General features: G+C 39.3%; 2 protein-coding genes across 3 annotated transcripts in view; both read left to right on the forward strand.

Moving 5' to 3' along the window:
- sv2ca (synaptic vesicle glycoprotein 2Ca) overlaps positions 1 to 9,095 on the forward strand; it is a 28,698-nt gene extending 19,603 nt beyond the window's left edge. The window contains exons 5-13 of the mRNA XM_068703932.1: positions 2,485 to 2,618; positions 3,103 to 3,192; positions 3,633 to 3,743; positions 3,887 to 3,975; positions 4,350 to 4,514; positions 4,611 to 4,744; positions 5,196 to 5,402; positions 5,630 to 5,789; positions 5,967 to 9,095. Of these exons, the coding sequence (XP_068560033.1) occupies positions 2,485 to 2,618; positions 3,103 to 3,192; positions 3,633 to 3,743; positions 3,887 to 3,975; positions 4,350 to 4,514; positions 4,611 to 4,744; positions 5,196 to 5,402; positions 5,630 to 5,789; positions 5,967 to 6,150 (1,274 nt within the window). The 3' untranslated portion in view covers positions 6,151 to 9,095. The remainder of the gene's footprint in view (positions 1 to 2,484; positions 2,619 to 3,102; positions 3,193 to 3,632; positions 3,744 to 3,886; positions 3,976 to 4,349; positions 4,515 to 4,610; positions 4,745 to 5,195; positions 5,403 to 5,629; positions 5,790 to 5,966) is intronic.
- A 1,243-nt stretch (positions 9,096 to 10,338) lies between these two features.
- The window catches only part of iqgap2 (IQ motif containing GTPase activating protein 2), a 33,536-nt gene continuing 19,576 nt past the window's right edge, over positions 10,339 to 24,298 (forward strand). The window contains exons 1-7 of one of the 2 annotated variants that reach the window (XM_068704153.1): positions 10,339 to 10,634; positions 13,169 to 13,268; positions 18,586 to 18,742; positions 19,262 to 19,339; positions 21,107 to 21,183; positions 23,373 to 23,440; positions 24,123 to 24,236. In XM_068704153.1, the coding sequence (XP_068560254.1) occupies positions 10,589 to 10,634; positions 13,169 to 13,268; positions 18,586 to 18,742; positions 19,262 to 19,339; positions 21,107 to 21,183; positions 23,373 to 23,440; positions 24,123 to 24,236 (640 nt within the window). In that variant the 5' untranslated portion in view covers positions 10,339 to 10,588. The remainder of the gene's footprint in view (positions 10,635 to 13,168; positions 13,269 to 18,585; positions 18,743 to 19,261; positions 19,340 to 21,106; positions 21,184 to 23,372; positions 23,441 to 24,122; positions 24,237 to 24,298) is intronic. The other variant, XM_068704154.1, reaches the window with a different exon arrangement.

The raw sequence follows: 24,298 nt of genomic DNA on the forward strand, positions 1-24,298 counted from the left end.
GATTAAATACCCACATCTATCTATCTATCTATCTATCTATCTATCTATCTATCTATCTATCTATCTATCTATCTATCTATCTATCTATCTATCTAGATCTAGGCCTGGGAGTATAGTAGCACTGCTGAGTCAGTCATCCATAGATTTAGTCAATTATGTACATAATCCCTGTAATGAGATTTCCAATGGCATGGTGAAACAGTAACCCTGAGGGGCAGGAATCCACGCTTCATTTTTGTAGAAAAGGCAATCACTGCTGAACAACTCCTTCCCTTTCTTTCTCTGTTACTCTGTCTCTTTCTCTCTTTACTTCTCTCTCTCACTCTGAGTCACTCCAGACATACACACACACTCAAGCACACACACACGGAGAGAGACGGAAATAAATAAAAGGACTTAGAGAAAGTAGGAATACACACAGGCGGGATGTCGTCTACAAAAGTCATTACTCCTTCTGCCCAACAAAAGACACCATGAGAGTGGTGGTCATTGCTTATTTCCTTTTGCAGTTTTTTTTTGTGTTTACTTTTTTTCTTTCCCTGATTGTACTGCTTTTTACTGAGACGTTTTCATCTCTCTGGTCTCATCTAGAATGCATTTATACCACTTATAAGACACCCACCCCCCTTTGAAAATAGTGTTTTTTAGCAGTTGATATGCGTTGCTTTGAAAGCTGGATTTTAATGTGCTGTGAGATTAATTCCAAGTAGCTTTTTTCTGGCATAACCATTAGCGTTAACCCCCTCCCCGCCCCCTGACTCCCCTCCTACGCCTGTTGATGGATAATGGTGCTTTTCCCTTTGGAGCGACATCTCCATGAAGCACGATCTGTAGAGAGACGTGGGAGGTCACGACTGGCAACCCCTTGCAGTGCTTCCTCCCAAAAAAAAAAAAAAAAATGAAGTCAATGAGAGCACAGATACAAATTTGATCGTGGTATTACACTTAAGTTCTTCTGAGGTACCATCACGAGAATTCCTTTATGTAACTTTTAACAAACTGCACATAATAAACGCAATAACTCCATATTTGGAGAGAACATATTTTGTCCCACAAATTTAAATTACAACAACACTTTGAATTTAAGACCCTCTTTAGGGAAAATGAAAGAACCATGAATATGGTTGTTTGTGCGTTTGTGCAACTTCACAACAACAGATACAATTTAAGTCTTTCATTATGTCTAACTCTAGATTCTTTATGTAATATTCTGCTCTCCTATCTCCACTGAATGGTTTACAAAATCATTCAGTGTCTTTGAGGAAAAGGAAAACATATGATGTATAATTTTGCCTATATATTTACTTATGTGTATGTGTGGGTGGGAGTTTAGCATTATGGCAGCATGTTAGCCGTGTAAGTGTCATCTGCATATGGTAATTCATGGGATTAATTTTGGTGCTTTTTTTGTGTACATGTGTATATGTGTGCATCTCCCCCTTTTGTGAGAGTGTTAAAGTCTCTGAGTGTGTGTATATGTGTGTGCGTCATGTTACAATGATTAATGAGTCTGGGAGAGTGCTTGCGGGCTGAGATCAGGTGCAACAAGATTTAACTTAGCAGAAAACACTCAATTCTTTTCCTACACATTCAATTAACCCGTCCCTGTGCACTCCTCTCAGCCCCCTCTGCAGAGCCATTCATCTCTGAGCTCACACATCATTCTGCTCCGGCCGCCGAGCGCTCTCATTTAACAGCCATCTTTTATTTACAGCCCCTTTGTGTTCACAGTATGAGTTTCACACATTTCACATTTTAAATCAGCCTCTCAGATCAAGTGGCCCCATCTGATAAGGATGTACAGTACGCAACACTTAATATTATTTTGTCACTCACTGCTTCTTCAAAGCAATGAGACTTAAGTTATCATATTTTCTTTTATTATGTCCCTATGAGCTGAACATTGCTTAAGTAGTTGCCTGCTGGGAGAAGAGCTTCAATTATGCACTTTGGCATTAGTGTATAATTTATCAATTGTGCATTGTAGTCTGGTCCGAGAACCAAGCATGACGAGAAAGGTTAACAGTGGTTTTGTTGGCAAAAAAACAAATATTTTCAGCATCACTTGAATGTTTTACATTATTGTAAAGCACCAAGATATACCAACACATATATTTATTAGCAAAAAAATGTAATACCATATAAGAGATAGAGCAAATAATGTAAATTAGGTACGGCTTTAAGTCAGACTGTTAACTCAGAATAATAAATTAGACAAAAAGGTAGAAAGTAGTCCCATATAATGTTGCAGTAAAAACCAATTAACAGCATATGTGATCTTAAAAAAAAGTCTGGCTTTGTGAGCTTTCAGATAACATGAGACAATTATCAGTAGAGAATCAGGATAATATGCCTAACACGGAAAAGTGTTGGAACATTGTTTGCAAGATAATGTGTTTTCACCAAGTATTTAAATACATTTACTTTTTATTCTGCCATGTCATCCATCTGATTGTCATTGGTGTTGTATACCACCGTTTACAGGTTGGAGTTTCAGTATGGGTTCAGCGTACCAGTTTCACAGCTGGAGGGTGTTTGTGGTCGTCTGTGCCCTGCCCTGTGTGTGTGCTGTGGTTGCACTTACCTTCATGCCCGAAAGTCCGAGGTTCTACCTGGAGGTAAGGCTATTTTCCCTAATTATTGCTTTAGACAGTTTTGATCCCTCATGAATCAGCAATCTTCAAGAATGCTGCCTCGTGGTGCTGTGTCATTGTCAGCCACTGTCCTTGCTTATCAGTTTTTACAACTCTAGAATAATACGTCAGGCAAATTGAGAGTACTTGGACATTTCCCAACAGATGTTTAATCAGACTAAACAGCATGAATCATCCAAAACTCTTGAAAGAGGCCTTATGCCTGCAAAATAGAAGCCTGGAGCTCCGTGACAGTAGGTTTGCTGCTGCAGGATAATTACCCTTTTGAAGTGAAATGAGTCACCGTTGTCATGGCTTTCATCATTTTGTCCCATCTTGGAAAAATCAAAGGAATATATTTATGAACAGTTTATACGATAGTGGATGTGTTGCTCTCCGTGAGTAAGTGAGACCAGTGCGGCTCCAATGAATTTATATTCTCTCTTTCTCTTACTTTTCCTCCTGTCAGGTGGGGAAGCACGATGAAGCCTGGATGATCCTCAAACAGATCCACGACACCAACATGAGAGCGCGTGGGCAACCGGAGAAAGTCTTCACCGTGAGTGTTTGTTTCTGCTGTGTGCTGTCTTCACTGGGTTTCCTGATGCTTAAGGAAGCAAAGAGGCTTATATTCTGCCACCGCTGGGACAGGTTTTAACGCTTTTACAGTGCAGGATCATATCTGAGTTATGAAGGTTCTGAAAGCTGTTTTGTGTCATTCAGGCTTATTTGCTTCGTGAGCTGCACTTGTGGGAAAGCCTCTTAGTCAACACGTTTCTTGGATTGATCATGTACTGTAGTACACACTGTTTACATAGATTTTTATCACAGTAATCATGCTTTAAATCTTCTGTGACTCTAAAGATACGTGAAAAACCATAATACAAGTAACATTATGATATTCTTTATGTAATCACAGTCACATTTAAGCAATGAATGTTGAATGCACCTATTACTGTATATTGAGATTGTCATGCTATTTCTTCATTACTTACTCAGGTAAACAGGATCAAGATACCCAAACAACTGGATGAACTGGTGGAAATGGAGTCAGAGTCTGGCAACCGAGTTTCCAAGTTTTTCTTTCGGATAAAGGCTGAAATACATGGGGTAAATGTTTGTATTTTAATTTGACTGTGGCAGAAAGCAGCTTTTTTGCTAGCCGGTCATTTTCTTTCTTATTACGAATTTCTGTCCACTGCCTCAATCCCAAATTTGTCTTTTGATCACATAAGTCTGTTATCTCTCTTTAGATCTATCTGAATCTCTTGAAGTGCTTCAACTACCCTATGCGAGAAAACATGATGCGACTAGCCATAGTGTGGTTCACACTGTCATTCGGGTGAGCTTCCTCCTGATGTCAATTGTGTCACAGAAAGACCGAACAGCGTCTCATTTTTTTCTGGTCAGACAATAGGCAGTCAGGCTTGTGGACAAATTACATTTCTGTCATCTTGGTTTTTCTGCAGTGCAGAAGTTGCATGGCCTCAAAATCAATCACAGGGGATCAATACTGGCCATTGGTGTCTCAGGGGGAGAAGAGATTGGAGTGAAAGCAGCCAGAGATTAAAAAACACCCTTAAAACACTCTTTAAAACCAAACAGAAACCACAAGTGTCTCCTGGTCTTCTGTGTCTGACTGCACAAGTGAAAATCTGTCTGTCCATGTTGTGTTTAAATTTGTGATCCTAATATCACTTGATCCATCGGTTGCAGGTATTATGGCCTGTCAGTCTGGTTCCCTGATGTCATCAAACACCTTCAGGCAGATGACTATGCATCCAAAGTTAAGCTACACAACAATGAACGGATTGAAGACTTCACCTTCAACTTCACCTTGGAGAACCAGATACACAAAAACAGCCTCTTCATCAACGACCGGTAGGACAAGTCAACTTACCAGCAGGCTTAGTGGATGGATGAATGGACTATTATACAATGTAATATTTAAAGCAGAATGTAACTGTGCTTCTTCAGATTCATCAATATGAAGCTGAGGTCCGTCACCTTCATTGACTCTACCTTTCGTAACTGCTACTTTGATGATGTCACATCGGTGGGATCCTTCTTCCGTAACTGTACTTTTATTGATGCTTTCTTCTTTAACACAGGTGAGATACTAGGATTCTATAGATTATATGTTTTGTCATTTGTCATTCAAAGATTCATCAGGTAATAATCTTGCCAAGGTGAAAAAGAAAATTTTCGTTTCCATTAATAGTTTTTACTAAGAGTATTTTTTTGGAATACAACATAACAGCCCAGGAAACATCACATTCGTTGATTTCCTGAAAAGATTGTGAAATGGGTTCGATGGCACTAAAGTATTGTATCCATTTAATAATATGACATGAAAAGATTGATAAAAAGATCAATGTCTCCATTACATAGATATCCTTCATAATTTCAATACAGTATTGTAATAAAGGCAGTTTAGGCTATGATAGTTTTTTTTGTTATAGTTATAGTTTCATACTTTCCTACAATTTTCAAACAGCTTTGAGACAAGTCAACAACATACTGCGTTGTGATTTTCTCTCTTTTTTTGCATTCTTTGGGCAGATATTGATGAATCCAAGTTGATAGATGGCACAGAGGTGATCAACAGTACATTCACCCACAACAAGAAAGGATGCCAGATGACGTTTGATGATGACTACAGTGCCTACTGGGTATACTTCATCAACTTCCTGGGGACCCTGGCCGTTTTGCCCGGCAACATTGTTTCCGCCCTTCTCATGGACAAAATTGGGCGTCTGTCCATGTTAGGTAAGAATGTAGGACAAGAGGGAGGTTCATTTGTGAGTGCACTTGAGTAATTGGTTTCCACGTTGACTGTAGGATGATTAATGGTATGGGTGTGGCAACCATTACTGACTATGAGAGGCGATTTCGATTAGGCCCTATAATTCAGTTGAACATTAGTCAAATGAATTTCACTTGTACTAAATCTTGCTCCTTCTCTTGTGCTCTGTGTGTGTTTGTATGTACATCAGGTGGCTCCATGGTCCTCTCAGGCATCAGCTGTTTCTTTTTGTGGTTCGGCACCAGTGAGTCCATGATGATTTTTATGTTGTGCCTTTATAACGGTCTGAGCATCTCTGCCTGGAATTCCCTTGATGTGGTCACGACTGAGTCATTCCCTACTGTCAGGAGGTGAGAAGGCAATCAGTGCATGAGTATACTGGATTACATAGTTGTTTAGACTTGTTACTGGATCTACATATAGTGGACAGAGATACACATAAATCACAGGGGTAATTTAGTCAACTCTAACATATTTCTCTGTCCTCACCTTTTACCTCCTCCTGTCCCTGATTCTTCTCTCCCCAGAGGAACAGGCTTTGGGTTCTGCAACGCTCTGTGTAAGCTGGCTGCAGTCTTGGGAAATCTGATTTTTGGCTCTCTTGTTGGCATCACAAAGGCCATCCCCATCCTCATGGCCTCGTCTGTGCTTGTCGGGGGAGGTCTGGTTGCACTGCGGTTGCCTGACACCAGGGCGAATGTCCTTATGTAACACCAGCTTGGCGTACATCGGCTGGGATAAAACATGGATAAAACCTGGGTGAATCTGAGAGGAAGCCCAGGGAGTGTTGAGCAAGGAGTGCAAATGGCTTGGTTCACTTCATATCTTCATCACATTTGCTAATGTATCTTAGTTAAAGCTGGATAGCAATCCACCTTTCTCACAGTGTGTTTTAATTTTATCATACAAATCCAAATCAATAGATTCCTTGTTATTCAATAATAAGCTCAGCCTTTTTGTGAATGTACTGTCTGGAGATCTCACATGACAGAGCTGAGAGTTTGCACATGTTTTGGTACTGAGACTTTTGGTGGAGTTTTGTTCAGTGACTGGTTGCCCCTTCCAGCTGTAGCCATACGTTTGAGTGGAGTCCCTGCATAGTTAGAGCTCAAGGCTTTTAATATTGATACAGTCTTATTAAGACAAGCCAGATGGGGAGAAAAGTGAAAAACAAGCTGTAATGAGCACAGCCAACCTTCTGTGTGACAACGTAGGGAATAGATGATCAGACAGAGCGGACATATGACACAGCTGTATGACAGCTGGCTTGCCCACAAGACTCACCTACACAGGACATGTTGTAGACAGTATACAGAAAGGCAACATGGACATCAACACATGAAAAAAAATAAATCACAAATAGATAGATTTAATGTGCAAATACATGTCTTGAAATAGACTTTTTTTTCTACACTTGCACCGTACTGGACACACAATGCTGTATTTTGCTCAACATGACATTTGCTCAGACATCTTCAACCTTTTCAACATAGATAATTCACGTATGAGGCCAAGCCCTTTGCATTACCCAACCAAAAATCAAAAAGGCCATTTTAAAAAACTGTTTTTTCTTGTACCAGTAATTGTATGGTATGTTGAATCTGAGGCTGCTATGTATTTTCTGCATATTGTTTTGTGTTTTGTGGAAGTTGGAATGATGACTTTTTTTATCCAAATGTTGTTACTCCAGGTCTCCATCCATGTGTTGTATTATTGTGTAAAGGCTCGCTGATGAGCTCTCCTTCTGATTTAGCTTTGTGTTGGATCTCCTTGTGGCAGTAGGGTTGATAGTGACATGTCATGCTGCTTCCTTTTAAAAATACTGAATGGCCTTTTTTAAATGTGCCTCTCCTTAACTGGAGCAGTCTGCCCATAGTCATGTGGTGTCCAAAGGTCATAAGAAACAGACAGAAACTGAATAGGAAGTAAATAGATGAAATATTCATGCCCTTTATTGCGTGTCGGTTATAGATGTGAGATAATGTGGACAGTATCTTAATAGGTTGGGAATTCCTTTTTTTTGTCAAACCACCTGTTCTCTTTTGTCAGATATCCCCTAAAGTCTTTTACTTTGGTGAGATAATCCTCCTCTGCTTCAGAAAAAAAATAGTTCCAATAGGTAATCAAATGGTGTATGTTACCAATCATAACTTCAAATTAAAAAACAAATAAATAAATAACGAGCACCTCTTTTTGAGGGCTTATTGGTGACATTAAGAAAATATGTTTGCATGTTTGTTTCATTTCAAGTTGTGAAACAAATAGAAAACTGGATGATGAATTTGAGCTCTATCATTTGTTGTGACTTACCAACAGTTTTGTCTAAAATCTCACACTTGAAAACATGACCTACCTTGTACTAGTTATGTATCTTGTTATTCAACATTGGGACCTCATTGCATTCTGCTTAAGATACTAATCATAACATCACTTTGCTATTTTCAAAGTGCTAAAATACCTCTAAAATTGTAACTGATATAATAGATTTTTGACATTTTTCAGATATAACAGAACAATTAATTTGCTCTCAGTCTTGTTTCATTTGTGCACATGGATTGTGTTTTTTTTGTGGCTAACAGCCGGTGTCCTGCTTTTCTCTGTATTTTTGGTGTCTGTGATCGCAGTGTAGAGGTAGTTTGTCCTTGCACTGCAGTTGGCTCTTTCAAGGCTACTCGACAAAAACAACAAAAAAAGGCTTCCAAAATGGTACTGTACATGTGCATCCATTTCAGTGTACCCAACATGTTCTCAGATTTTGGAAAATCAGTTAGAAAAACATTATGACGTGTGCTGCTATTGCACAACAGATAGATTTTGACCATATGATTTAAGTATTTTTTTAAACAAAAGTATAACATACTAATTCTAAATGCACTGATATAAAAAGTGATGACTTTGCCCAGTGTCAATCCAACGCTACGTCTGCAAGGATATTAGAAGGATTGATATGTTGTATTGAAGAGAAATTACACTACCGGTTATGTTTGAGGTATTTGGGGTATTACTATTATGTACTGTATTAATGTGTGTGTGTGTGCTCACGCATAAGTGTGTATAAGAGAGAGTACTAGATGTGTGTGTGGGCTTGCGTATATGAGTGTAAATAATGTACATATCAAAGCTGATATCGGTGGACTTCTGGTTATAAGCTCCTTGATCGACTCATGTGTCTCCTGCTTTGCCCAAGCGATAAGTCCATCTACTGTATCTCTGTTGTACATCTCTGTGTGTCCTTGGCTTTAAGCCCATACTCACCTGCTACTCTGTGTGTGTGCGTGTGTGTGTGCACAAACTTGCATGTATGTAAGAAAACTTCTGTTCTTTTGTGGTCAACTTTGTGTTCTTACTGTAAATTCATCTGGCAGAAAATGATGGCAATATTAAGATTTTTGTTGAGGAAAAATGTGAATGTATCACTCTTGTAAGTTCTGTTCATCCATTTATTGGAGATAATCAAATGTATTTGGAGAATAGAATTGTGTATATTATTGTGAAGGGCCTGCCAGTCATAGAATGACTGAGCTGTATGTTCAGAGGTCCATAAGTGTGAAAATATGTGAAGAATTATTTGCCAAATGATGCCCTGTGAATAATGTTAGAAACTGGAAAGGCAGGGATTGCAGACTGTGCTGCTTTTGAACATATATACAATAAAAACTATGTTCTCTAGCAAGTTATGCTTTGCTTTTATTTCACAAACCTTATCTCAAACCTCAGAATAAAATCAATCTCCATATTCATTATCTCCGTACATTACTGCACTTACCTGCTGTAGAGACATTTTCACCAAGACTTATTTAGCATTTGTATCTATTTCCCTTTGTTCAAGTAGTTTATTTTCATCTGTTCATGGGTACTTTAATATGTGTGGGATACTAAACGTATAAGATAAACATAAAATAAATTTAGCTGTGAATTTATTGCCTAACAAAAACGTTTGCATTCATAATAAAAAGTGTATGTAAACGCTAATATAAAACACCTTCAAAACATTTTTATGAAGGTAATAACCTTCAGTTTTTGTTGAAACAGTGATAGAGAGGTATTTATTCAACTCAATGGTCGTGTTTAATAATTAGTCCATCAGAACATAAATGAGGCAGACAATCTCATTTGTGTTCTTAGTAGTTGAGTGTAAGTAGAGAAACAAACTGCAGCAGTGTTCCCTGTAGGTACTCCATTCATAATGCCAAACTAATGCTGCCATCTAGTGGATGCATTTAGGTAGTGCAATTACTACTGTATCTGCAACACAGCATGCTTGGGATTATATTTCGTTATATTTTCATGTTTAGAATTGTCACCTGCTGCCTAAATTTTGTCTTTTCCTTTGCACAAATAAAGACATATCCAACATAAATTGGTGCATGATAATTTACCAGAATGAAGGAAATTGAGAAAAAGGGAGGATACTGGAACTCCAATGATGAAAAGAAATTTAAATCTTCTAAGTGGCTTTCTAATGGGCTGCTGTTTGTGATCAAAATGATATTACTCAGAATAATAACAAAAAGTGTATTCAAGGCAGACAATTAGCCTACATTTTAATGAATGGTGGACGGTAAGGGACCTGGTCCTGGATAATGGTGAGAGGGTGTCAGAGGGGAAGTATAAGAGATAAAGAGATGCATAAAAAGTAAAGAAATTTATATGATGGGAATACGCTTACATTGAGTAAAACAGACAGAGTAGGAGAATAAAGTCAACGCACAGCTACAGTGTGAGATATTAGTGCAGTACTGTAGTGTTGGACGGTATTTACCATTTCCCAAGTGACAGTGAATGCAGCATGAGCCACCTTTTGACCAGCAGGTGGAGCAAGGTGCTAAACGTCCGTCTCCTCTCCTGTCAATCATTTCACTTCAGAGCGGAACGTTAACAGCGGCAAATTAACTCTAACAGTTTGTTCGGGAGCCAGAGAAGTGCACACCATGGGGCTTGTCTGTCGAAAGTGACAGTTGGCGCTTTCATGAAACTTTTGAAGACTGTTGAGCCCCATTTTTTGGCTACTTTTCCCCTCCACCGGTTGTCTTATTCATATCAATATATCCTGAGAGGCGCGGCATTCTGCTGACTGGTTGCTGTCACGTTGGCTCGTAGGTTTTTTTTCCAGTTCAGACGAGTCCACAAGTGGAGGAAACGACGCAAGATGTATCATGAAGAAACCGCAACTCTACAAAAGCCACGCTATGGAAGTAAGATAAATGTTTGTTCTAACGGTTTCTTCTCTCATAAGCACAGCGTTATATCTTTTGATACGTAAAAAGTCTGATGAGCAACAGGTGGGTCAGTAGGATACCTGGAGGAGTATCTCGGACAACATGGAGAGATAGAAATGAAACGTGGTCTGAGGAGTACGAGAGTGATTAAATGTTCAATGTAAGAAGTGATTAGGTGAGGGGCTCACATCCTGGTTGTCAAATTAACGTTAAAACTACATTATTGTTATAAGTTCAGTGTCCAGGCGGTGTATGTTTGGACTTAAAGTCTGGAAACTCCCTCAAAATGTGACCCAGGAACGTATTAAAATGTACTTTATTGTTTCTTTCAAAGTGCCTCAAACTACACCACAGTGATTGTTGTGTATTTATTTAAGGTTAATGGCGGTAGCTAGCATATCAGCCTGTCTACACATGAGGCATTTTCTCATAGGTTAACCATTAACCTGGGATTTTGCTGCTGTTGAGCAATTTATAACTGAGTCCATGAGCATGTTAAGAATGTAACTGAGCTTACTGATGTATAAAACAAGCAACTTTAGTCTGCAAAGTGCTTAACCAAGTCAGAATAAATTGTATCTTGTCACTGACCAACATCTGTGGGCAAAGTGCAACTTTGAGAGAGATAACACCAATCAATTATGTCATCAGCGCAATCCTGTGACTTGCACCATTGAATTTCAATGACAGGACACCCTATCTAATGCAGTCTAGCTAGATGTTTAGCTACTGTGCATCCAAAAGAGGTGTGTCTCTAGAAATATGAGCACAAATAGTGAGTAAGTTTGTTGTAAAGGCTGTGAGATGTTAATTTTTTTTGCCCTTGTCATTGTGTGAAACAAGGCAAATAACGGATCTCCTGCATGTGTATTACCTGCAAGTGCTGTTATGGAACCTATGCAAACCCAAAAGCAAAGTCGGTCTTACATTTGTAGTTCCCCACCATGACACATAATCATGTAGCCCACAACTTAGGTCCGGTGATCCTGTGACACACAAAGGCAACAAACCCATCCTGAGGGTTAAATATAACGCTGAGTACTTCCAGGGTGTGTGTGTGTGTGTGTGTGTGTGTGTGTGTGTGTGTGTGTGTGTGTGTGTGTGTGTGTGTGTGTGTGTGTGTGTGTGTGTGTGTGTGTGTGTGTGTGTGTGTGTGTGCGCGCGCGCGTGTGTGTGCGTGTGTGCGCGCGCGCGTGTGTGCGTGTCTTGTTTGCCTTCCACATGTGTGTATGATGTGTCAAGCTTCTGTTGAGACTGATTCAAGCTAGATTCAGTAGAATGTACTTTCCTGTCCCTTTGGGGAAAAATGTCTTGGGATTCGACATTGCAGTTCCAAACTCAATAAATAAGATATACAATTTATAGGCATAAAATGCTACAAAAGACCAGCACTAAGTAAGAATTACAGATATCTGATTTAAATGTGGTTCAATATCATTAACGGCTGGATTCATTGACCGAGGACTGTGACTCGTATAGCGTGTGTGTTTTTCAGTCTCACTTGATGTCCTACACCCTAATACGCTCGCCTGTATCCAAAACCAGGACACAGTGCTTAGTCCGGTGGGAGAAAGCTCTGTTCTTAAACTGAGCCCCCGGGTGTGAGATTGTCCCTCCACTCAGCCAGAAATAAAGAGATTTGATTGGATTAGAGCGTTGGGGGGGAGGAGATCTCATTAAGCTGCAGGTAAAGGTCAACTCTCAGTGGAAGTCACTTGTCAGCCGGGCACCCCACTAAGGCCACTTTGACGCGGACGTTTCATTTCACTCAATCAAGGGTTCATTGGGGCGTGGGATGTAGTTTCCAAAAGGCACCTAAGTTCCCAACAGTTAAAATAAAAACCCTTTAACTAAATTAAACCTCTCAGTCTTAGAAGCTATCACACTTTGAAATGTGCTTGCTGTGTAGTTTCTGCATCTGGTCACTACAGTTCCCTTGAAATGGGTACTAAGCATCACCAAAATAAATAACTTATTATTTGAGGTATCTCTGTACTGTACTTTTAATGTGAGTTTAATGAAATGTTTCTATGGTGAGGAGATTCTTTACTGACATGGTTGCTGATGAGGGAGTGTACGGTCTAAACCTGCTATGAATGAAACGTCTCTGGAGATAACTTGTTATGGTTTGATGCAATTTAAAACAATTGAATTTACAATCAACAATGAAGAACTGTAGGCTATATCCATGTGATTTGTTTTTGCGATGTAGTGTTTGAAATGGCCCATGGTGTAAATAAGATGTGTCATGCAGTGTGTGTCAAGATAACTTAGTTTATGAATATGAAACTTAGTAAATCTGAATGGCTAATGCAGGTTACATGGTTTTAGTGTGACATATATCGATATCATGAAATAAACGTAATTAATATCATGATTACAAATTTGCCCAGCCCACTTTTACAGTAATCATGTGTTTTTAAGGCCAATAAGAATCAACACTCTAGTATGTTGATTGAATAGTGAAAAAAATACACTGACATAATTTTGAATTTGCGTGCCTTTTCCAGCCATTCAGGACGATGAGAGGCTGTCGGCGGAGGAGATGGACGAGAGGAGACGACAGAACATCGCCTACGAGTACCTGTGTCACCTGGAGGAGGCCAAGCGGTAAGACGGGAAGGGAGGAAGGAAGGAAGGAAGGGAGGAAGGGAAAAAACCTTGAAGATAAGAGGAGCTTAATGCTGACTACAAGCAACCATTTTTCTCTATAGTGTTTACTTTAACACCCAGAGGAATGACATTGGGTGGAGCAGTAGGTCTGTTTAATGTTTGATCGTGTAGAACAGTTCTGTATTATAAGTCTGTGTGTTTAATGAACATCGTTATATATTAACAGCAGGGAGTGGTTGAGAAATTAACTGGTGGAGTGAAAGAGAGGGGAATACGATAGATAAGAGAACAAAGCAGTGTGTAATTGAATCATTTTGGTAGTAACGTAGCATGGAGTGTTGATGATAGATAAAGGCAGAGTCAACATACAGCCGGCACGTGAGATGATGACACGGAGCTGTAAGCGTTGAGGAGAACGTGTGTGATTAAGACATGGGAGGTTCTGACTTAATGTGTCCTAAACCTCACTGATCGCTGAAATAATCAAATACAACACAGAATTTTTTTTGAAGGTTTCTTAATCATTTTCTCAGCAGATTTAGTAAATTCTTTTGTTTCAAAGGCTTGCAATGATTTCCACAAGAGTCTTTGAATAGTAGTAATTCTAAAGACGACATAAACCTGATGAAGACTATCTCTTGTGTGGTGCCTGAGCAAAACTAAACCACTTCCTGTCTTCTTCACAAGGGCATCCATCCAAGCAGAAAGGAACAGGAAGTGTAATCATGCCTCTTTTTACACCCTGATTTTGTGACAACCCTACCGAGACTGAGAGAGATTGATTTTCAGGGTTGATAATTGGTGTTTTAACCTTCTGTAGCCAAGGGGTGATTCAGCAAGCAGCCTTTTTCTTGGGACACTCTCTATACGAGTGTGCAGCCTCATTTATATGAGCATTTCCTCAGAGATTATCGTTTGACAACTGAACTTGCACTTCATCTCAGCAAAGACTATTTTAATAGCCTACATGATCTGCTTATGTCACAGGATAATAAGGGTATTTAAGGGCAGGTTGGCTAGACTGAGCACAGATTCAGTCGTCATCAAAATGGGGCCACGTCTAGATTGTCACACTTTTTTTTTTTTTTTCTTTTTTTTTTTTAGTGAGCTGGAAAGTAGTGGAAGGTTAGTTCAGCCCCACTGCAGCAGTTTAAGGAACAGGTGTTTTAGTATCACTTCGCTGCTAACTTCAAAAGGATCACTATTCCACTCTTACATACACACATACTCACATTTTCACTTTCTAGCTTCCTGTTATTACGTCCCAGTGCTACTGACTTTTACACTACTGTCAATTGTGCAATGAAACCTTTATTCTGGGAAAGCTGTCAAGTTAGATTAGGATTAAGACGGCTGCTAATGAAGCCGTCAACCACAGAGCGTGGGATTAGGTTCTCCTCTCTAGAGTCAGGAGTCAGCAGTGACTGAAACAAGCCAACCATAGTACTCCTGGGTTATGATCTTACAAGAGACATAGTTTCATTATACACCTATATTTTTCTTAACACTCGTAGAAATGTGTTTGTTTAATTAACTCCAGAACACCAGAACTGGCCAATAAATGCTCTTTAGTGTTTCAAGAAGTGGGGAAAAAACACATCCTCTTCCTGCAACATAAATGAAGCACAGCTACTTTTACATCCCTTGTTTACTGTAAGTCACCGTCAAAGGGGTTGTATTGCTACCTTTATCCAATGCACTATGGTGGAGTGGCATGAACAAATAAATTTAAACATTAAAGTTTCAATGAAAATATCCTCCCCAACATCTTTGATTTAAAAAGACAGTTAGTTTGCTTCCAGTGCCTTACATGACAGCAGGTCAGCTGCAGGATAGTACATTCAAAGCTTTTATTGGCTAATTTGCTGATGATTTATGTCACATATGAACTATCATATTTGCCTAGAACACAGTAGATTGCCCACATGCTTTGTTGTTCAAAGTCCCCTTCAGTGCACTTGGTAGAGTGCTGAGTTAGTCTTAACTATTGTTGTTGTCAGTTGATAGACACACCTCCTACAACACACACACACACACACACACACACACACACACACACACACACACACACACACACACACACACACACACAGAGCATAGAGAGTAGTTTCTAGAATTAGACTTCGTACCTTCAGGGGAGAGTAAACCGTTGATGGTTTAATTTGTAGTTCTTTTGGATGGGAACCCTTTTGGTTTGCTTTGATACAGGTCCACTGCAGGATATCTAGATCATGTGTTTTTCCAGTCAAGGATATTATCCTAATTTTCAGATACACCCTTCCCTACCACATATGCTAAATTTCTCTCATTACACACGCACACACACACACAGGCACCCACACAAGCACAAACTCATGACCAGCGTGACGCAAGCCTTCAGGAGACACTCTGGGACGACTTCACAAAGAACGGATTGCGGTGCCACTGATGGCACCATAAATTGTGCATTACTTGTAACGACTATTCATGTGGCATAGTATAAATGCTGTTATAGGGAAAAAGAAAACAAATATTTTTTAGGCTGTACCTACAGGTCAAGGTGCAGAAACATTCCTCAAAAGACTGTAAAAGAAGATTATAATTTAAAGTGGACAGCAGAAAAGATATCATCCAATGCTGCTGTGACACAGCCCCTATAAATGCGCCTTAGTTACCATCAACTGACTGAAGACGCTAATCATTTTACTGTAACTGCTATTAGTGCTGATCTTTGTAAATTGGACTGCTTTTGCAATGAGGCTCATTTGTGTAGAAATATGATATGTTACCTAATTTAAATACGTGCAAATAGCACCGGATCACTGAGAGGCTATTTTCACAGTTAGGGGCGCATTACACCCTGTGCGACTACTTTGAGCACTACACGTATTCTTTTTGGCTTACTTGTGCAGGTTTTCTGGCGGCAGAAGCCACACACTTGTTTTGGAGTCCAGACTTAAGTCCAGAAAGCTGTGTTTTGTTTTGCCCGCTGAGTTTCAGATTGGACAATGACAGGAAGGCCTGCTTTGGAGCGTTGTAAACAAGAGTGCTAGCCTGTCCTGCTTCAGGAGACGAGTTCTCCCGGCATTGTTTTAAGTACAGGAAGTGGCGTTTCACAGGAGGGCTCTGTTACCCATGCAGGATGTTCCTTTGACTGTGTTTTTCATCCTCTGTTATCTTGAATGTTGTCGGCATTTGATCTTCTCCATTAATTTGTCTCTTTTATGGAGATATGAAAGTGAAAATATTCAACAATGTGTCTCTATTTTGCCCTGGTTGGTGTCAGTCTCTAAGCTATGTTGTGTCCACATGTCTGTGTGCCTGAGCGCTTGTGTGTCTGTATCAGTGTCATTGTCATGCAGTCTGACGTGTAACGCCATGTGCCTGTTGAGGGTCTCCGGTGTTGATATAACAATAGCGTCTGCTTGTTACAAGGTTTTACAGGGAAGATGCATTGACTGTACTACTATACTGTACTTTCCATTCTAAAAAACACTGAACTATGGCAGACGTTTTCTTTTGCATAATCTACAGCATCAGGTGAAATAGTTGGTTACGAGGATGCTTTATTCCTCAAGGTGCCCATCCTACACTCTCCACTGGGTTTGTGCGTTGACAGTGCATGATGTGTTGTGGTTTTCCTCTAATGTGCTGACCAGGTGCTGACACATATTATGGCAGACTAGATCCTGTGAGCGCCCACACAGCCTTAATTAACCTAAACAAGGTGTCTGTGCGCATGCATGTGGGAGGAAGCACTTTATTGCTTGTAGACGGAAAGATAGAAGCTTTTGGTATTAATGAAACCCATCAACAAAACATAAGTCACTGAGCATTGTGCACTGCATAAAGGATACATATAATTGTATGACGATGAGCAAAAAGGTAAAACAATAACATATAAACAGTTTTTAGGGGTGGGGTTGCATCACTTCCAGGCAGTAAGATGATGTGTAACAGATTTTCAGACCATGATGATTCACCATGCTCACAAATCATTCACTAGCTCTTTGGAATGGATTTTTTCCAAATGTCTCTGGGAACAGTCTGGCAGAGACTGCTCTGAAGCCGCTCTTTTTTAAAGGAAATTACATCAGTTTGAAAGAAGGTCAACATTATTTTAAAACAAGCTGAGTATTGTCTATTCATTTTTTAGCTTCTACCACATTTCTCATGAAAACACATGATTGTGCTGCGGAAGTGAAACTCACAAACCTTCACCGGTGATCAATTTCAGCTGAAATAGTATTTAGTATTTACATCTGTAACCTGACATTGTCCGCTTGACAAGTAAACCTAACCTTTAACCTTTACGTGGTCCCAATGCTCAAACTGTAAGTCTGTCCACAGCCCCCTTCCTGAAGCATGCTGGGCTCAGTGTGGGTGCTGCTGTAACGATGCCCAGTTCTCACTGGACTACAGACTACAGGCCACTTTGTTGATCCGTTTAACTAAAAACATTTCAGATAATTATAGCAGCACTGACTTGATAAACTATCGTACATCTGGAGTTTGTGTTGTTGTAATAAAATGTATTTAAATGAAGACATTAAATTGAAGTGTTCATTTATTATTGGTTTCAGGCTAAAGCTGAAATGCTCTTGTTGTTTACACAAACGTTTGCTCTTTAACTAATTCTTACATTTTTCATCCAGTGGACACAATGTATCTAGATTTGAGTTGATCTGGTAGAAAATAATTTAAAGGTGCTGTATTTACTAACTTTGAAATAAAATCTTATCCCACCTCAGTATTATAGATCAAAGACAGCATTGCATTATTGTTATTATGATCTAAATTGGTATGTTCTCGGCCCACTGTCTTTGGTTTTTGCTCAGGGCAGCAGGTGTAGGAAAAGTCAATATTGACTTGCTCAATACATGCAGGCATTCAGCCACTTCATGAATTGCACTGCACTCCGTAGTACATCTCAGATGGCAGGGTAAATAGAGTGGATGATATTTGTTTAAACTCTGAATGTAACCATAGCAAGCTGCTCAGTGTTACAGAGAAGCCGAAGAAATTAAACTGGAAATCTCCCCAGCCACTTAGCTGAGTTAAGCTCTTACTGTACTTCCTGAGAGTAGTGTCTTCTCATCTTTATTTCTATTCACCACAGCTAGTTTAGCAATAGTTTGAGATAATGTTATTCACTTCTCAGCTTTATACCATTAACTTGCCAGCTTAGACTGTAATTATTTGTGTGTTTAGATATTTGATAGTAAGTTAGTTGTTAGTAATAACCATCTCAAAAAGGATTTTCCACTAAGGTCAGTTTGGTTGCAAGAGAGAAAAGTCCCTGGCTGCTCTGAGATCAGTATTTGTGTACTCTCAGGTGGATGGAGGCCTGCCTAGAGGAGGACTTGCCCCCGACCACAGAACTGGAGGAGGGGCTGAGGAATGGTGTCTACCTTGGCAAACTAGCCAACTTTTTTGCCCCCAAAATGGTGTCTGAGAAAAGGATCTACGACAGAGATCAGGCCCGCTATAAGGTACACCTCCATTCTTTTATTTATATCCAGCCGTCTTCAGGTAAGGTCATAGTTGCACTGCATTGTAATGTTTCACCAGTTTACATCATAGTAGACATGGAGATTATTTTTGGACACTTCCTGACAGTTTTAAACAGTTCCACACAGGAAAGGGATAAAAGTGGCAGGCAGTTGTTGGCGCCTACTACAAAAGTGTCTGAGCGAGATCTTTAGCCTGACTTTGAGCTCCTTCTTTTTCTCTTTGACAAATGGCAAACACACTTTATCAAACTGTTAGACTCTAGATAAGTTAAGGAGTCAGCATGAGGTTTTTTAGTTATCGGACCCGCTCGGCTGTCGTGCGTGTTTTAAGGCCATCGATGATGATCTCGCGTTTCTATAATGCAGCAATATTTGTGCATGCCATAACAACCTTATTGTCACTGTTTTTCAGATTGCAGCAGTAATGTTCTGAACAATTTCTCCGCACTTCCTCATATAGTTCCATTAATATGTCTGTGCTCCTGTTTTCATCTTCAGACCAAAGGGCTGCACTTCAGACACACCGACAACACAGTGCAGTGGCTCAGAGCCATGGAGTCAGTGGGTCTCCCCAAGGTAAGTGGCTCACACAGCCAAACATGTTCAGTATACAGACCCTTTTGAGTCATTAGTTCTCATCACACTGATAACTAATGACTCTGATTTGTAGATGAATTAAAGCTTATATAAAACTGTTGATATTCTATAAGAGTCTTTGCTAAGTAAAAACTATCACTTGAGCTTCTCTGTGAGAGATATGGAATGACACATACGGTAAACAAGCTGAAGGACTGAGAAAATGACATGACTCATGCTAATGCAAAAGTCCTCATCAGCACAACAGCAGGTGCTGTTTGAATGCTAATCAATTATATGTGTTCATGAAAGACATGAGTTGTGTTTAATGAAGGGAGACTGCCCAAGACTTGAATTGTTTGTGTTTAGTTGAGTAATTGATTTGCAGCAGATTTAATTTTTCTAACTTGGGGGAACGTTTTTGTGCGCTATGTAAGAAGTTGTGTTCTTATCTGACAACATAGTGTCATTTAACCACGGCCATTTATTGTACCGCAAACTTCTACTCCTTGTAGCTGTCCTACAAGCCCATCTTATAAACAAACAAACAAACAAAAAGCTAAGAGGGAGATTTTGTGATGCTTTGCAACACAAACTTCGGAATTGGCATTCCTTGACTTTTTCATGTGTTCATTGGCTCAGGGTGAATCGCTCATATTTTAGGTCAGAATCCTACAACTAATAATGTCCTACTGGAACTAACACAGATTACAATCTATCCGTCCATTCAGCCAGTAGAATCCAGAACTAGGACAGGATATAATCTATTGGTTGCTAAATGAATTTCAGCCCGCAGAATCCATCCTAGGGCTGCAGTAAAAACTGTGTCAAATAAGGCTTTTAGTCATTTAAGCTAAAAAACTGCAGAGAGTAAAGGGTGACACACAAATATTGAATCAGTTAACACAAATTTTAATCACATCGTGAGTACGCTTAAGCACCTGTGGCAACCTGTTTTTACATGATACAATTATTCAATTACGAAAGGTATAGTAGAACTCAGATTTGACTGGAAAATATAAATAGTTTAATCTCTGTGACATGATTCACACACTGCACTCACACATTTCATGCATCTTTAGGAATGTAAACACTGATGGATGAAATTGTAATGAGGGTGTGGCAGATGTCACAGAACAATAGTAACCACATTGCATCTTTTATGAGATGACACAAAAGACTTCACTGAGGCCGATCTTGGAAATAAAAATGAGGTAAAATTGATCTCCACTTTTCTCTGTGCTGCCCTTTGGGATCCTTTTTAAAGTAATTTAATTCACAATTTTCATGAAGTCACTGTAATAACGTTGTCTTATCTGTAGCTTTTTTATTTCACCATTCATTTTTTTGAGCAAAATTGTTATGTTGAGAGCATTACTCAGTTATGACTTAATGGAAAAAAAAGAATTCTCTATGAGACATATTTGTTAGTAAAGGCTAGCCATGTTTTAGGCATTAAGTAAATATCTGTAAGATGTCTGTTTGGGGAAAAAAAACAACTATACAACTTAATATGTACCATGCACACCTAGAAAATGCAATAGCACTGCAGCAAACGCCACCTCTGTGAAGCTCATAGCCATCAGTCTATGAGAAATGATGCTGGTGGCTGTTGTTAAAGTTGAATATATGTAGTTGAATATATGTATGTGTGTATGTATATATATATGTATGTATGTATGTATGTGTATATATATATATATATATATATATATATATATATATATATATATATATGATGGTGGTGGTGGTGGTGTCTGCTTTCAGATATTCTATCCTGAAACAACAGATGTGTACGATCGCAAAAACATGCCCAAAGTGGTATACTGCATTCACGCACTGAGGTAAGAAAAAAAACAAAACAGTGATTTTTAACTTTAGTGTCTTCATGCATTTCTCACCTGACTGTCATCTGTGATTTACACATCTAAGAAAGAAATGAAAACCACTGCACTAAACTATTTGTCGTAGCTGACATAAAGGCCTACTGCTGCTGTCTGATAGTTAGAATTAAACTATGAGCTAATGGGCAGATTAGATGTAGCAAGAATGGCATTTGTCTGTATGTTTTTTAATCTGCTCATACTCTTTGTCACAGACAGGTGGCTCAGTGTCTAATTTGGATTTATTTACTTTAAGTTGGTGGTTATGGCCGACATTGTAATACACTTTGGTTTTGACTTTGACAGGTTTGAGGTTTGAGTAGGTATTTTGCTTTCTACACTGCAGTGTATTAAAGTTACAGAAGTTAAGGACAGCTGATGTATAGATGGGGTCAGGCAAGACCTCTTTTTGTTCCCATTAAGTTCAACCTTTTAAGTTATATGTGAAGAACAGAAACAATACTTAGTGAGTGATATGAAACAGGAACTGGAAAATGTTGTTTCTACTCAGGTTAGGCAGAGACGGTTCTTGTCAAACACAGACCTTTTATAGGATTTGTTTTAAGTAGGTCAAGGCTATATTATACAGTACCATGCATTTGGCTGTAAGCAAATGTTGCTGCATTGTTGCACATTCAAATGCTTTCAGTCCCTAAATTGTCCAATTAACTATTCAATTACTCTGAATAGTTTGTGTTTTAAACACTTTTGATGTGCGTAACCACACTCTGAACACTGCTTCTAATACATCTATTCAGCATTTAATCGAGAGCTTTCTGGTAAATTGAATGTGGTGTTTCAGTGCTCAACTCTTTACTTGTAGTCTCACCACAAAGGTTTAATTATTTGTCATAGTTTCGGGTTTGTGAAACCGCAAAAAAAAAAAGTTTAGGACCTTACTGTAACTTGGGTGGCTGGAGAATTACAACTTCAGGCCCTTGCTTTTTCTAGTGAGATGACTTTGAATGAACTGAAGGGACAATTTTATCCATCTGACCCATCCAGTCAGCCAAACACAGATTTAGGGAGTGGTTATGTCAGCTGCTTGGATTGTTTTTTCTGTTGTAGTGTTTCGCTCAGGTCCTCAGAGAATTGGTTTCCTTCCCTCTTTATGCACACACGTGTTCTTCCTTCCTGCGGGTCCAGCTTACGTCCCACAAGGACCCACTGAATACTCTGCTTCCCTGGGTACAAACACATGGAGGCAAAGCAGCGGATGCTTCTGCACTCAGTGTGGTGGAAACTTGAAAGGGAACACAATGTCATGGGGAAAGAGCATAGTTTAGTATATTTTAAAACATAATGACAAAGTGGTGGAGTAGTTTGTTGTCTAAAAGGAAGAGGAAAACATGGAAATAAACAAGGAGGATCCACAGTCTGGAGATAGCTTGTTTCTCCAAGCTAGTCAGCTGATTGTCAGTAACCCCTGTGACTTAATCGGCCACCTTCATTAATCCCGGTCAGCTGTTACTGTGTTTGTGTATCTCAGACTGAATCAGCTACCTGCTTGTTAAAACATTACCCTTTGTTTAATCAGAGTTTAGATAGTTGTCTACAGCTCCCTGTGTCCCAAGGACAGAGTACATGTTCATGTTTACACACTCACTGTGGCTTAAGGGCAGAATAACCAGCTACTACAAGTGTTCCACTCAGAGCTGTGCTGATGCCAGACCTGCCTTAATTATCTATAATTCATTACCACTTATCGGGTACCCGCGGGAAGATGAAAGTTTTATGAAGTTTCCAGCCACCTGCCTGTTGATTTCAATGCTCATTGGTGGACTGAGCCGGCTGGTTGCTGTCAGATGGTGCTTTTTGTAATGTGAGCCAACACTACCCCCCTGTGGTGTATGTGTGACAGGCCATGAGCAGCAACAATCATGAAGGAAAATGGTCCAAAACTAGTTTCAGTTTCATGATGTCAGACTGTACAAAATGACAAAGTGTGTGTGTGTGTGTGTGTGTGTGTGTGTGTGTGTGTGTGTGTGTGTGTGTGTGTGTGTGTGTGTGAGTGTGAGTGAGAGAGAGAGAGAGAGAGAGAGAGAGAGAGAGAGAGAGAGAGAGAGAGAGAGAGAGAGAGAGAGAGAGAGAGAGAGAGAGAGAGAGAGAGAGAGAGAATCTTATGGTCTAAATCTTATGGTTTATTTCAGCTTGTACCTTTACAAACTGGGCATTGCACCACAGATCCAGGACCTGCTGGGGAAAGTGGCCTTCACAGGTAATACCAGTGGAAATTGGCTTCTCCTGAATCTGAGCGATATACAATAACATGCACCTCTTTAAACAATAGAAGAAACAACAAAGTTATTAATTGCTTTTAAAATGAAGGATGAATGTTTCCTTAGGGCTTGTAAAATACTGTTGAGTACACACCTAGTTGTGCTTACATTTAATGAGAATCCTCTTTGTGTGGGAGGTAATTTTATTAACTAGTCCTTATAATGATTGAAAAACACAAAATAATGTTATGTTCTCTCAAGCATGTACCATTTTATGAAGATTTTTATAAACATCTTGTCTGTAATTTAGATTTTTGAATTATCCAACATTTCAGTCTATCAAAATATCCACTGCAGCCATTCAATAACACTGAATAGGAGACACACACACACACACACACACACACACACACACACACACACACACACACACACACACACAACCAAGCTTCAAAGCTGTTGACATTGGATCATTTTTTCTTTTCCAATTTTAACTCACTTTAATTTCATAATGAGCACAGTTATGAACATGTCTGAGAGTTATACAGGTCCTCAGAAAAACTACATTTAGAATGAAAGTGTTTTGAAAATCATGAGCAAAGAGAATATTAATTAAATTATATATATATATATTAGTTTTTACACAATAACCCCTGAAATTGGTGTATATCTGTCTTCTAGAGGAAGAGATCAGTAACATGAGGAGTGAGCTGGAGAAGTATGGCATTCAAATGCCAGCTTTCAGTAAGATTGGAGGAATCTTGGCCAATGAGCTCTCAGTGGATGAAGCTGCCTGTAAGTCCTCTGACGCTCTAACTAAATCTCTGAATCATTTTGTTTGTGTTGTTTCCTAATAT

Source organism: Cebidichthys violaceus, unplaced genomic scaffold (assembly GCF_023349555.1).
Source record: "Cebidichthys violaceus isolate CVI_PGR_0920_01 unplaced genomic scaffold, fCebVio1.0.p SCAF_9, whole genome shotgun sequence".
Classification (NCBI taxonomy): domain Eukaryota; kingdom Metazoa; phylum Chordata; class Actinopteri; order Perciformes; family Stichaeidae; genus Cebidichthys; species Cebidichthys violaceus.